This window comes from Drosophila bipectinata, chromosome XR (genome assembly GCF_030179905.1).
Source record: "Drosophila bipectinata strain 14024-0381.07 chromosome XR, DbipHiC1v2, whole genome shotgun sequence".
NCBI classification, from domain to species: Eukaryota; Metazoa; Arthropoda; class Insecta; order Diptera; family Drosophilidae; genus Drosophila; species Drosophila bipectinata.
Genome location: NC_091735.1, coordinates 23,205,049 through 23,219,060, shown reverse-complemented (window position 1 = coordinate 23,219,060; position 14,012 = coordinate 23,205,049). Strand labels below are relative to the sequence as shown.

General features: G+C 37.5%; 3 protein-coding genes across 3 annotated transcripts in view; 1 reads left to right on the top strand and 2 right to left on the bottom strand.

Moving 5' to 3' along the window:
• Positions 1-2,842: 2,842 nt before the first annotated feature.
• Positions 2,843-5,772, bottom strand: Lint-O (L(3)mbt interactor in ovarian somatic cells). Its single transcript, XM_017248158.3, has 3 exons — positions 5,503-5,772; positions 5,013-5,421; positions 2,843-4,686 (listed from the first exon to the last, which is right to left on the bottom strand). Exons 1-3 carry the CDS (start codon positions 5,695-5,697, stop codon positions 3,374-3,376), a joined length of 1,917 nt encoding a protein of 638 aa, XP_017103647.2. The 5' UTR covers positions 5,698-5,772; the 3' UTR covers positions 2,843-3,373.
• Positions 5,773-7,165: 1,393 nt separating this feature from the next.
• LOC108129881 (man(5)GlcNAc(2)-PP-dolichol translocation protein RFT1) lies at positions 7,166-9,682 on the bottom strand. Its single transcript, XM_017248171.3, has 4 exons — positions 9,518-9,682; positions 9,213-9,427; positions 7,901-9,158; positions 7,166-7,837 (listed from the first exon to the last, which is right to left on the bottom strand). Exons 1-4 carry the CDS (start codon positions 9,575-9,577, stop codon positions 7,700-7,702), a joined length of 1,671 nt encoding a protein of 556 aa, XP_017103660.2. The 5' UTR covers positions 9,578-9,682; the 3' UTR covers positions 7,166-7,699.
• A 1,042-nt stretch (positions 9,683-10,724) lies between these two features.
• The window catches only part of LOC108120020 (uncharacterized), a 30,163-nt gene continuing 26,875 nt past the window's right edge, over positions 10,725-14,012 (top strand). Inside the window, exon 1 of the mRNA XM_043212893.2 lies at positions 10,725-11,441. Coding sequence (XP_043068828.1) covers positions 11,409-11,441 — 33 coding nt within the window. The 5' untranslated portion in view covers positions 10,725-11,408. The remainder of the gene's footprint in view (positions 11,442-14,012) is intronic.

Sequence of the window (14,012 nt, the reverse complement as noted above, 5' to 3'; positions counted from 1 at the left end):
TATCTTCCCCAATTCTCATCCGATCCTCAAGCGGAGTATCTTAAACGATTTCTATATCGATTTGCTATCATTCTGCATCAAAATCCCGAGACGAAATATGTTTTCCATTTTATGTCCATTTTTCCTGAGGGGACCCCTTGGAAATGCGGTTTTCCCCTATAGGGCCCATTGCGATGGCTATATCTTCCCCAATTCTCATCCGATCCTCAAGCGGAGTACCTTAAACGATTTCTGAATCGATTTGCTATCATTCTGCATCAAAATCCCGAGACGAAATATTTTTTCCATTTTATGTCCATTTTTCCTGAGGGGACCCCTTGGAAATGCGGTTTTCCCCTATAGGGCCCATTGCGATGGCTATATCTTCCCCAATTCTCATCCGATCCTCAAGCGGAGTATCTTAAACGATTTCTAGATCGATTCGCTACCATTCTGCATCAAAATCCCGAGACGAAATATTTTTCCCATTTTTTGTCCATTTTTCCTGAGGGGACCCCTTGGAAATGCGGTTTTTTCCTATAGGGTCCACGGTGATGGCTATATCTTCCCCAATTCTCATCTGATCCTCAAGCGGAGTACGTTAATCGATTTCTAGATCGATTTGCTACCATTCTGCATCAAAATCCCGAGACAAAATATTTTTTTCCATTTTTTGTCCATTTTTCCTGAGGGGACCCCTTGGAAATGCGGTTTTCCCCTATAGGGCCCATTGCGATGGCTATATCTTCCTTAATTCTCATCCAATCCTTAAGCGGAGTACCTTAAACGATTTCTAGATCGATTTGCTATCATTCTGCATCAAAATCCCGAGACGAAATATTTTTTCCATTTTTTGTCCATTTTTCCTGAGGGACCCCTTGGAAATGCGGTTTTCCCCTATAGGGCCCATTGCGATGGCTATATCTTCCCCAATTCTCATCCGATCCTCAAGCGGAGTACCTTAAACGATTTCTGAATCGATTTGCTATCATTCTGCATCAAAATCCCGAGACGAAATATTTTTTCCATTTTATGTCCATTTTTCCTGAGGGGACCCCTTGGAAATGCGGTTTTCCCCTATAGGGCCCATTGCGATGGCTATATCTTCCCCAATTCTCATCCGATCCTCAAGCGGAGTATCTTAAACGATTTCTATATCGATTTGCTATCATTCTGCATCAAAATCACGAGACGAAATATTTTTTCCATTTTTTGTCCATTTTTCCTGAGGGGACCCCTTGGAAATGCGGTTTTCCCCTATAGGGCCCATTGCGATGGCTATATCTTCCCCAATTCTCATCCGATCCTCAAGCGGAGTATCTTAAACGATTTCTATATCGATTTGCTATCATTCTGCATCAAAATCCCGAGACGAAATATGTTTTCCATTTTATGTCCATTTTTCCTGAGGGGACCCCTTGGAAATGCGGTTTTCCCCTTAGGGCCCACTGTGATGGCTATATCTTCCTTAATTCTCATCCAATCCTTAAGCGGAGTACCTTAAACGATTTCTAGATCGATTTGCTATCATTCTGCATCAAAATCCCGAGACGAAATATTTTTCCCATTTTTTGTCCATTTTTCCTTGGAAATGCGTTTTTCCCCTATAGGGCCCATTGCGATGGCTATATCTTCCCCAATTCCCATCCGATTCGCAAGCGGAGTACCTTAAACGATTTCTAGATCGATTTGCTACCATTCTGCATCAAAATCCCGAGACGAAATATTTTTCCCATTTTTTGTCCATTTTTCCTGAGGGGACCCCTTGGAAATGCGGTTTTCCCCTATAGGGCCCATTGCGATGGCTATATCTTCCCCAATTCTCATCCGATCCTCAAGCGGAGTACCTTAAACGATTTCTGAATCGATTTGCTATCATTCTGCATCAAAATCCCGAGACGAAATATTTTTTCCATTTTTTGTCCATTTTTCCTGAGGGGACCCCTTGGAAATGCGGTTTTTTCCTATAGGGTCCACGGTGATGGCTATATCTTCCCCAATTCTCATCCGATCCTCAAGCGGAGTACCTTAAACGATTTCTAGATCGATTTGCTATCATTCTGCATCCAAATCCCGAGACGAAATATTTTTCCCATTTTTTTTCCATTTTTCCTGAGGGGACCCCTTGGAAATGCGGTTTTTTCCTATAGGGTCCACGGTGATGGCTATATCTTCCCCAATTCCCATCCGATTCGCAAGCGGAGTACCTTAAACGATTTCTAGATCGATTTGCTACCATTCTGCATCAAAACCCAGAGACAAAATATTTTTTCCACTTTTTGTCCATTTTTCCTGATGGGACGGACCCCTTGGAAATGCTCGTTTCCCCTATAGGGCTCGCTGTGATGGCTATATCTCTCCCAATTCTCATCCGATTCTCAAAAAAGAGACCTAATAGTCTATATTTATAATTCTATTTTAAATACAAAGCCTAAGCTTATTTTTTTACACCCATATATGTTATTGTTTTAGTGACGAAAGCTGCTCAAAGAAGTGCCTTATATTTGAACAATTTCTTCAACCATATTTCCAAACCCCACACCCAAATAATATTTCTTTTTGTTTTGATTTTTCAGTGATATATTTTATTTAACATTCAAGATAGTAAGGAAAATAAAAAACAAAATAAAAAAATAAATAATACATTTCAATGCTGACTTGCATTGGTTACACATTTAAATCGAAAATGTTGATGTTGTTTTTCCGATATCTCCCTTTGGGACTTCTTTTTGGGATAATGGTAAGTTAATGATAATATTTTTAATGATAAGAACACAAAGTATTTTAAACTAAAGTCTTTTTAAATTCTATAAACAAAAAATGGCACTTAGCTTATATTTATATTCCATTTTTAATATAAAGCTTTTCGTTTTTTTTTTGTTTTTTTTTTTTTTTTTTTTTTTAATTTTAATTATAATTATATCTCCTGAAGTGTGTGTGTAGTTGTAGTATCGGTAGGTATCGGTGTAGTTAACAAGTAACTTAAAGTAGTTCATTTTACAGCCAATTTTGGTTTGTATTTTTTTTTTTCAGTGACGAAGTGTGTGCTCATATTAAGTTTTTTTTTTTTTTTTTTGTCTACCCATTGATGAGTAATTTTTTCGTTGTTTTTCTTTTTTTTTTTTTTTGGAATTAAAATTAACAAATTAAAATATTTCAAAAACATTTAAATGTTTAAAGACTTCATGTGTTTCTCCCTTGTGGGTTTGGTTAAATGATTAATAAAAAATAAAAAAAAAATAAAGACATTTCAATAACTTAATATAAGCATTCGTCATTTTCGCGAGTTTAGAGTATTTGGATTCGAAAAAACAAAAAAAAAAACAAAAAATTACTTCTAAATTAATTGCTAGCAATGGAGGGATCCGAATTAGGGCGACCGGCACTGGTAATTCTAGTCGTGCCAGCTTAGACGCACATCCTCGCTGCCGTTCTGCAGGGTCAGGACCAATTCAAAGACGCGCAGCGCCCGTCCTAGCTTCAGTCCAAATCCGTGGAGTACATCGGCTCGGTTCAGTAGGAGCAGCGAGGCGCCATCAATGTCCTGACAGCGAAAGGCATCTGCCTCCTGCGGATAGTGACGGCCCACATAGCTAACCACCTGATCCACGGTCCATGCAGAAACCGGTATGTTGCGCATATCGCCCAACAAAGTCGGCGGATTATACAGAGTTGGTCGCACCAATGCCAGCGGATTAGACGGAACTGGAGCCAACGGTGTTGATGAGCGAACATTCGGTGGTTCTTGGTTGCGTACCGGGGTCTTAACTTCCGGGAATTCGATGGTGGGCTCGGGACCATCGTCTGGGAATTCAATGGCGGGCTCGGCGCCATCGTCTGAGAACTCGAGCAGGGGCTGGGCCTGGTCAGCAGCCTGATCATCATTCTGATGTTGTTGTTGGTCAAGGAGCTGCTCCAGCAGCAGGTCCATGTTCCTGTCCTCGTCTTCGTCGTGGGGCTCATCTGAATCTTCGTCATCCTCTCCGGATGACATGAACTCCTGCTTGATTTCTATTTCGTTATTTTCAGGACTGGCCTGTTCTGGCTGTTCAGCCTCCTTGTCCTGCTCCTCCTCCTCCTTCTCGGCAGGTTTCTCCTTCTGCTCTTCCACGGCAGTGTTCTCCTTGGGCTGCTCATCTGGAGGATTTTCATTTCGAGGCTCCTCGTTTTCTTTCTTAGATTCCTCGTTCTTAATCTTTTCAATCATGGGAAGTTCCTCATCCCTGGCCTTTTCTTTTGATTCTTTCGAATTTAGTTCATTTATATCCATATCTAAATTCCTCATCCAAGTGTCAACCCTGGACTCCTTTTTCTTCGATTTCTCCTTCTTTGGAGGCTCTTCTTTTCCCGACTCATCGTTCTTTGGCTCCAGCTTGGCCATCTTTTCAGTCTTGCTGCCCTTGGTGGGCTCGGATGATACACGCTTCTTGCGTCCGGCATTGGACTTCTTTGATACTGAAGCCGGGCGCTCGGACGAGCCAGCCTGGCAGCGGGAACACTTCCAATTCGGATCCATCTCATCCATGTTGAGGTTCTCTAGCGGCGGATCGTGACAATCGGGATGAATGGCGTCCACACAGACGCTGCAAATGATCAAATTCTGGTCCTTTTGGCCGCACAACTGGCAGTGGCGGCACTTCTCGCACTTGAACTTCTTGCGGGCGGTGGTCAGATTGGTGAAGACCACAGGCAGGCAGGGAAAGTGCCCTAAATTGGATGGGAAGGGGTTACAATTTTGAATTTTTGGTGAAAATTTATTTTTGGAAATTCAGTTTTTAGGTCTTGCCTTGTCCGGGGATCTCAACTCAACTCCAAACTTCATTAAAAATTAAAATTAAAAGCCTACTTTTCTTTCAAAAACAAAAAAAAAAAAAAAATATCAAAGTTCAAAGAAGATGTCCACCAAAGAGGAGGACCGAAAAAGGGGCAGCTTCTAAAAAGTAGCAAGAAGAAGCACAGAAGAAGAAGAAGAAGAACTTTCGGCGTCGCCGAAAATTTTCTCAAATTCTTAGAATTATAAAACTAATACTTACATTTCATGGAGCAACTCTTGCATGTGAGGAAGTTACTCTTGTGTCCGGAGCCACGCTTTGGCTCGCTTTGGGTGCACTTCTGGCACGTGTCGAAGCTGCGATTTCCCGACGCCGCCGATGGCTGCGACTTGGCCGACGGCTGAGGATGTAGATGGGCCGTCAACGGCATCAACGGCACCAGCAGTGGCGATAATGGCGGCTGTATGGCCGTCTGTTTTTGCTGCTCTGAAGCTCCAGTCAGGCTGGTATTTGAATCTCCGTCACTGGAATCTTTGCTAGCCTGCACATTGGGCTGCGATGTGACTATGGTTGTGGGTATGGTTGGTACCGAAGAAGTTCCAGCAGCGGCCAGAGAGCTTCGGTTCCGCGAGACATAATTGTCTGACGGATCATAGACTTGTTTCGGTTTCTGGGAAGTGAGAAGGTCACAAAAGTGCATGAGTTTAGAGATCACCTGGTTTTGGCAACCATAAGCCATGTATAGTCTTACCTTAACGCGTCCTGTTGTGCGAACAGCGGCGGCTGCTGCTGTCGACGCCATCGAAGTGGATGCAACCGGACCAGTGGTGGCCACCACACCGGCAATCGGTGTGGAGGCGTCGGTGCCGTTGTTTCCGGCACTGGATTGTTGGCCCGTGGAATGGGCCGGCACTGAGGCAATTTCCTCGTCTTTGGTGCGTTTCATCGGGATCAGTTTTCCACTGAATGTGCGAAAGCAAAAAAAGAACAAACGAATCTGTTGCTTGGCGCTCGGTTGCCTAGTGTGACCACTCACCGCTTAATTAAATACCAGCCAACAATTATCGGTCTATCGATATTTTTTCGTATTTTCAAATACTAAAAAAACCACTTAATTTAATGAAATTATGTGTTTTATTATTTTTCCTACCTTTCTTAATTATTTTTGAAGCTAGTTTTATTAATTAAATGAATTATTTTTTGAACATTTTTAATTTCCGGCTCATTGAAAAAACTCAAAATAGGTAGTCATCGATAGTTGCCTTGGGGAAATGTCGTAGGCGTTAGGGTATTTTTCGGCACGCTTTGGTATTCTATGTGCAGAAAACTTTTTCCTCGAATTTCGTAAATTTTAAATCGCAATTCCCAATTTTACAAAATGTCTGCCCAGAAACCACGTTTTTTCCAGGAATTTTGAACTTTACATGAGGTCTTACATATTATTGTACAAATCTAAAGGAAAAATGAAATGGAATGGATAAACCATTAAAAATATAGTCTTCTGTTGGCAATGACCTTATTTTTTTTTATGATGTTTTTCTTAAATAAAAATCGGAACAAGAAAATATATCTATGTATAAGTAGGTGCTTTGCCAAATTATGACAAAATCTTAACAATGTGATTTATAAAAATACAATTTTGGGGGACAAATTAAAGTTAAAAAAAATATATATTTATCTATAAATTTTTCGCAATTTAGGATTGTTTTAAAAAAAAAGCATATTTTTTACATCAATATGATAAATGAATAAAATTAATAATTAATTTAATTAAACCAATAAGCCCAAGTTATTCAAAAACATAAGAATTTGGAAAATGTCTTTTAAAAAATACCCTAATTAAAATTTTTAAGAGAATATAATCATGTTCAGATTTATTCATTAACTAAGGCATGGGTTTAATGTTAATGAAATAAGATTTCAATACATAATTTTCAATCAATTTTAAAATAAATAATACAAAGCTTTAATGTATTTTTTAGAATAGCAAGTTTTTTATTCATAAATATATTTAAAAAGCACATATAGTAGGATTTCTTTAAAAATAAAAATAAATAAGTTTTTCCATTTAAAGATTTAAAAAAAGACCATTTATTTAAAATATTTAAATAATTTTAATATAATGATGATTAAATGGAAAATTATGAATAAATATTAGACTAAAAATTATTAAAAAACATAAAATTTAAGGAGACTTCTTTCTCGAAAAAAAAAAATAAAAAAAAATAGGTTAATAGAAAGATTAAAAAAAAACCAGAACTTCTAAGGAATATTTTGAATATGAATTATAAATATTAAAAAAAATTTAAACTATTATGAATATTTTATGGATAATAGTTAAATTTTAATGGTTTTTATGAGATAATTTTTTTTTCTTTAAATATAATAAACTGTTAAAAAAAAACCAATAAGAATTTTCAGCAATTTTCAGATTTATTCATGAACCTAAGGCATAAATTGTAACATTAACCATTAACGGTTGTTAATATTAGTGATAAGTGATAATAAACGTGAACATTCGAAAGTTGAACATTCTTTATCGTTGTCTTTTAATGCACGTCTTAATTATTAAATAAGCACTGGAAGCCTATCAACACACAATAAGTACATAACTTAATTTTCGGAATTAATTTACAATTTGTCAGCTATATAAATATATAAATATATATGTAGGTGTATATAATGATGTATACTATAGTGGGTTAATGGATATATACCAAAAAAAAATTACAAAATTTTTACTAGAATTTTAAATAATTTTTAAAAACAAGACTTGAATTATTCCTAATTTAAATTGCACTTAAAAAAAAAATTAAACCCACTAAAGTATATACATCCGATATTTATAAAAATATGTGCGTTTCGTTGAGGAAAGCGAAGGAAATTAACTAAAACGAAGAAACGATCTTTGGGATGCGGAAGCCATGAACCATATCGCAGTGTCCATGCTAGTCGATCTTGAGGCGACGGCCATAGTGCCAGGCCAGACGCACCAGATCCCGATGGGCCAGGGCCCAGGCCAGAAGGCAAGCGATGCCAGCCAGGATACCAACTCCAAAATGGGTCATCAGATCAGAATCTTGATACTAAAATGAGATTAGGGGATTAGGATTCAGGATTAGATATATCTGGAGGCATAAGGATCTTACCAAATAGCAAACAATGCCAGCTAGAATCAGAGTTCCACCGAAGAGCTTGCCCGGCCAGAGACCCTGCAACGGATCCAGGGACAAGATGCGATACTGCTGCCGGATATAGTGGGTGCTGTACATGATGCGGCTCATCATGTTGATACAGTTGGCAAAGATGAAGCCCACCGGGCCAAAGATGCCCGTGAGGATGTAGGAGAGCACCAGAAAGCTGACCGAGAATATGGCCATCAGGTAGTTGTACTTGTCGATGTCCTTGCTGGTGTTTGTGGCGAACATGTAGCCCTCGCTGATGCCATTTACGGCCAGCAGATAGATGGCCAGGCAGTGCCACTGCAGCAGACTCTGCGGCAGTCCGCCGGCCACAAAGTCTGGGCCGCCATAGAGCAGGAGGACGGGACGGGAATAGCTCTGGCCAAAGGTGAAGGCAATCAGGCCGATGGAGCTGACGCCGAGGAGGAGGTTCTTTAGGACACTGCCCGCCTGACGGACCATGTCCGGTGGCTGCTTGGCCAGCTTAACGTCCCGGGAGAGGGTCTGGGTGAAGTAGAAGTAGGAGCTGTCCTCGATCGGCCGGAATATAAAGCGGGCGGCCATGCTGCCCAGATTGTTGACCACATCGTAGGTGGCCTGCTCGCCGAAACTCAGCACCGGCGACACCGACATCACATACTTCTCGCCCTCGGTGAGGATCTGCTTCAGTACGCCCTGCTTTACGAAGCTCAGGGTCAGGGTTTGGAGTTCACGGTTGAAGGTCTTTCCAGCCGGATTGAAAAGGACACACGGCAGAAAGTCCTGGAGTCGCTTGAAGGGGAAATCGTCCATGTTGTTGTAGAGGGAGGACTGCCAGGCCTTGGGAGCCGGTGGCTTCTTTCGGGACTGCTGGGCCACAAAGTCCTGGAAGCCCTTCAGATAGAAATAAAAGAAACCATACTGACCGACGACAATGGTCACGGCACTGGACAGCTGGGCAATGGCGAAGGCATTAATGGCGGCACTACCGTCCCCGGTCACGATCCACAGGAAGATGGCGGAGCGCACAAAGATGTGAAGGGTATTGAGGAGAATCTTTAGCTTGACGAAACAAAAGACCTGGGCCACAAAGACGGCCGATTCGGCGACCAGTTCCAGGACACAGGACAAGGCAACCGCATAGCAGGCAAACTCATACTGACTAAGGTAAATGCTGTCCACCGCCGACAGCCAGTTGAGCCAGATGTACAGGCATGGAGCACACAAAACACCACAAATGGGTACTCTGCAAAGATACATCTAGATTACCACAGTGAAGTCTTAGTTATGGTTGCCTTACGTCAGCCACATCTGATTGATGAGCTGGGCCCAGGTGCAGCGATCACCCTGCTGGGCATTGGCGCTCAAGGCGGCCCGGTTGATGGCCTCGCGGGACAGGAAGAGCAGGGTGCTCTCGAGGAGCAGCAGTCGCACATTCATGATACCCAGCACCTCCCGGCCGACATGCCGCACGATATAGGCATTGATGCCAAAGGTTAGGATGCGGCATAGTATCTGCAAAAAATACAAGATATGAGTAATGGCCACATCAATCGTTGAAATTCCCGGGAATCAGCGAATCAGTCGTCAGCGATCGCTCCTCACCTGAAAGATAATGCTGAAGCCAGCGCCGAGTAGGCTGCTTGCGAGCACATTTCGTGCCATCCTTCCGCTGGCTGGTCCTGCCTCACATCCAGGATATCCACAGAAATCAGTTAAAATTAGAGTTTCAAAACAGAAACGACGTAAATCAGTTGACGGCTAACGAAGTAATACGAATACATTCCCCAACAGCTGTTCTAACAGAGCTCTAACATAGCACAACAACAGCACTGTTAACTACATCTCTGTTGGGGGTTTGGCGGTTCTTTTGAATTTCTTTATAACGAAATGACTCTTTTTTTGTGGTTTTTAATAAGAAAATGTTTTAATTTTTAACAAAATGAGAGTTTTTATGTTTTTTATGAGAGTTTTTAAAGGCTATAAATTTTCATTATAATTGATTTAAATTATTATTTTAATCAAAATAATATAGGATAATTTTGGATAATTTGTGTTCATTTCAGTTTATTTTTCCTCTTTTTTGTCGTTTTGAATGAGAAAATTATTTAAATATTTGTAGAATATTTTAAAGGTAGTCGACTATATATTTTATTAAGGTCTTTCATTTAAATGAGTACAGTTTTTGGATTATAGTAAGTGTAGTGAAATAATTTTTGTGACTTGGTTAGTTTAATCTGAAGGTTTTTGTTGTTTTTTTTTCAATGTTGATAAATGTATATACATTTCTTAAATTTTATTATTTTAATTTAGTAAGGTTTAAGGTTTCATGACAAAAAATAACGCAATAGTAATATATAGTAATATATTATGTTTACCCCTTATTATTATCTTATTACCTTATTTTAAATTTTTCTGAATTTTTGTTGAGAAATATTAAAAAATTAGTTTAATTTTTGAATAGTTTAATGCTAAAAGTTATTCTTAATTTATTCTTCCCTTTAAACTGGATAAATTACGACCAGGATCTAGCTTAAGAGCTGAGCGACCAGCTGTTGACGGTTTTCTGCAAACTGCTTCTCCGGCTTATAAATTACCGGCTTAAAGGTGCAAAAACCCAACTCTCTCACCAAAGAGGGGAAATATTTTTTGGAAAAAACATCTATAGTACACCAGAGACTCAAAAAACCGAAAACCAAAAACTGAAAACTGAAAACCAAGACTCCAAAAAACTGGTTGCGACAACTTTCGTTGCGGCGAAAAAAAAAAAAAGAAGTCGGCGGTTGGCGGTTTTGTGGCCTGCTGATGGTTTTGGCCAAGTTAGTCTGCGTGTTGGCTTCGTACGAGACGGTTACAACAACGGATTCCGGATCATAAGAAAGAAAACTTGCGAGATCTGAGAGACAACCAGAAAGTCGAGACGAGTTGAAAGAAAGGTGTGCTGCGCGAGTCTCGGTTTTTGTGGAAAAGCGAGCGGGAAAAATCGTGTGTGTTCTGCAACACAGAGCGTGAAGTGTATAGCTTTTTGTTTATATTTTTTTTTTTCTATTATTATTTTGCCTTTTTTTTTTGTTGTTGTTTTTGGGTAAAAAAAAGATGCGGAAAATCTTATCCGTGAAAAACGTAACAATAAACAACGTTAACTTACCTATCGATTTCAATCTAAAGAGTGCGCTGTGTGACACTTTTTCCTTCTAAGAAAAGAAAAAAAAATAATAATAATAAAAAAAATTATAAGAAGAAAAAAAATTGTTTAAGAAAAACAGGTGGCAAGCTCACCTTGCACTCACCTGTCGTACGGATCACCTGGCGGCGGTCATGCTGCCTTAGTTACAACAGCAACTACAACAAAAATAAATAGAAAAAAAAAAGGAAAATTAGAAAAAGAATATTTGAAATTGTGAAAAAAAATTCCCAGCAATATATAGAGCTGGCGGAGAAGGAGGTGTAGCACCTGGAAGGCCTAAAGTGAAAAAAAAGCCATAACCCATCCAGGATGTCGGACATTTATTATTGCAGTAACAGCCAGGTGAGTTCAAATCAATTAGATGGCCATTTATTTACCTGGCCAGTGCAGGAAGTGCATTCTCAGGCATTAATTAGAGAGCTTTAGATACAAATTAATCGGGAACTTTAATCGGGGGTTTTGTGGGTCAATAAGGTATGACAGTATTTCTGAACTTAGGGAGGGAATTAAGAGGGGGAGGTTTGGTGAAAAATTTAACAAATAAATAAATAAGGAGTATTTAAGAATAAATTTGGGAAGAAGAATAAAGGGTATCTAATTCCTAAAGATTTCTTTATTTTTCAAAGATTACAGGAAAGCCCACATGAAAAATTTGAAAAAAAATTTGAAAAAGATTTTGTAATCAATTTTTGATGAAAACCCATAGGAAATCTTAAAGGTAACATCTTTATAGATAGAGTTAATACATTTACAAAAATGTATAGCCATCTATCTATACAATATTTACTTTCCTGTATAAATCTATAAAATATTTATTTCTAAGCTTTTATGCAAATCGATAGAAAAATTAAACCTCCCTAAGGATGGAATTAATATCGACCCCGATCCTCTACTTGCTTTCTCATGGATTCTTGTCATTATTTTCATCAATAAATTCTTAAAAATATTTATTGATGAAGTTTTAATGAAAATCGATAGAAAATTAAACGATAAATACTTAAAAGTATTGTTTTTAAGCAAAGGATATATGTATATTCCCAGATAAATATTCATCAGTCTAGGCAGTATTTTCTTTTCTGTGAAGATCCTATGAAATTCATAAAATAAAATTCATTCTTTTCATAAGCCCTTTAAGATATCGTTTCAAATTATTATTAAGAACGATAATACCTTCGACAGGATTAATATCTGGTATTGATTTCTCCATTTTTTCAAAAAAAAAAAACTATACAAAAATCTTAAAAAATATAGTTTTTTTTTTAACAATATATTTTGTTATTAGGACAGCGCAGAATCTATAATTTGATTGATGGACCATCAAGTCCTCAACTGGTAGACAATTCTTTTGATTTTTGGAGCTCTCTAAAAGCTTTAAAAAGTGCATTGTTTCGGCCTTGTCCAGACAATGGCCAAAAAAAAAAATATCTCCAAAAGCCTAGAGGGCCCCGAGCAACACACTCCATACTCCCATGCATACCTTAGCCCGCTTTTTACCATTTTTTGTTGGCTTTCAAAATTCCAAGCCATGATACAAATTCTTAAAAAGTCCAAAATCCAAAAATTTGTTAACTTTTGGTTTTCTTTTTTTGGCTTAAATGATTTATTTAATTTTTTTTTTTTTCTGTCAATGTTTTATTTTTGGTAACTTGGTTTAAACGGCTTTCCACTTACCAATAGCTGTCATAATTGGAAAACCACTACCAGACATAATTAATTAATGTAGAAAAAAAAGCAACAACAAACAAAAACAAAAGTAAAAGCGTCGTTAAAAACAAAAAAACAGTAAATGACTCGTTTATTTGTTTTTTGTTTGATTTTTTTAGTTTTTGTCATGCTACTGAATTGTTGCATAATAAAAGCCAATATCGGAGATCGTTGGCCTATTAACATTTTCCAATTTGTAACGGCATCTATTAAGTGGTAATAAATATTAAAGAAAATAATAAAAATAAGCAATTAAAAAATTATATCATTTTGTTATTGAAAGTTATTGTAGCTTACATTTTGCAAAATTTTTTCCAAAAACTTACTCTGAAATTTATGAAAATTATTAAGTATATCCGTGCCACTCCCCTTTTTTTTAGGGCATTATATTTGCATATTTTTTGCATTAAAAAATAATAATAATTTGCTAAAAATTGCTGACTAAAAAATTTAAAAAACAATAAAAGCAACAAAAAAAATGGCGAAAAAAATTGAAAGAGAGTTTCAATCTTGCAGCTGATTTTTAAGTGAAAGTGCGTCCCGTTATAAGCCAATTTCGACTTAGTAACTTACTTTTCTTGGCTGGTTTTCTTCTTCTTCTTTTTCTTGTTGTTGTTGTGGCTGTTATAATAGCCAGATGGTTGTTGTTTGTTGTTGCTTCTGCCAGAGGCGCTTGGCTGTAAAATCTGTTTCTGTTTCTGGCCCGCCCAAAAAAAAAAAAATCCAAAAGAAATCAAAAGTGCGTCGTCTTGATCAGATCTTAAGATGGTTACACTAAGAAAAAGTTGAGTGCACTTTCTTGTAAAATTATCTACAATTATTTTTAGAGCTTGTAAATATTTTATTAAATTATTAAACTAAAAGAAATGGCTTAACTTGTGAAAAGAGTGATATTCTTGGTTTATTTTACTCTAAATTAAAAAAAAAGAAACCTTTTTAAAACTTATTTAAATTTTATTTATATTTTATTTTTTTTTCTCTAAATTTTAAGTTTAGTTTTAAAACCATTTTACTTTCAAATTCTACAAAAATTTAATTAAAATCTCACTTGAAATCATAAATAATTTTTTTTTCTGTCAAAGTTATTAATCAACAAACCTTTAATAAATCACAACTTTTTATTTTTATCTGTACTTTCTTTAACTATTTTTTTTTTTTTTGTAATTTCTTGCTCCCCTGTTTTTGTTTTTAATTTGGCAACTGTTTTCA

What these genes read in the sequence shown, in the direction of transcription:
- Lint-O (XM_017248158.3), bottom strand. Translation starts at nt 5,697, where the DNA reads ATGAAACGCACCAAAGACGAGGAAATTGCCTCAGTGCCGGCCCATTCC. An exon ending in GCACAACAGGACGCGTTAAG is followed by an intron (nt 5,422 to 5,502) that starts GTAAGACTATAC and finishes CTCACTTCCCAG; the next exon opens with AAACCGAAACAAGTCTATGA. An exon ending in CAAGAGTTGCTCCATGAAAT is followed by an intron (nt 4,687 to 5,012) that starts GTAAGTATTAGT and finishes CATCCAATTTAG; the next exon opens with GGCACTTTCCCTGCCTGCCT.
- LOC108129881 (XM_017248171.3), bottom strand. Translation starts at nt 9,577, where the DNA reads ATGGCACGAAATGTGCTCGCAAGCAGCCTACTCGGCGCTGGCTTCAGC. An exon ending in GCTTCAGCATTATCTTTCAG is followed by an intron (nt 9,428 to 9,517) that starts GTGAGGAGCGAT and finishes TATTTTTTGCAG; the next exon opens with ATACTATGCCGCATCCTAAC. An exon ending in CTGGCATTGTTTGCTATTTG is followed by an intron (nt 7,838 to 7,900) that starts GTAAGATCCTTA and finishes ATCTCATTTTAG; the next exon opens with TATCAAGATTCTGATCTGAT.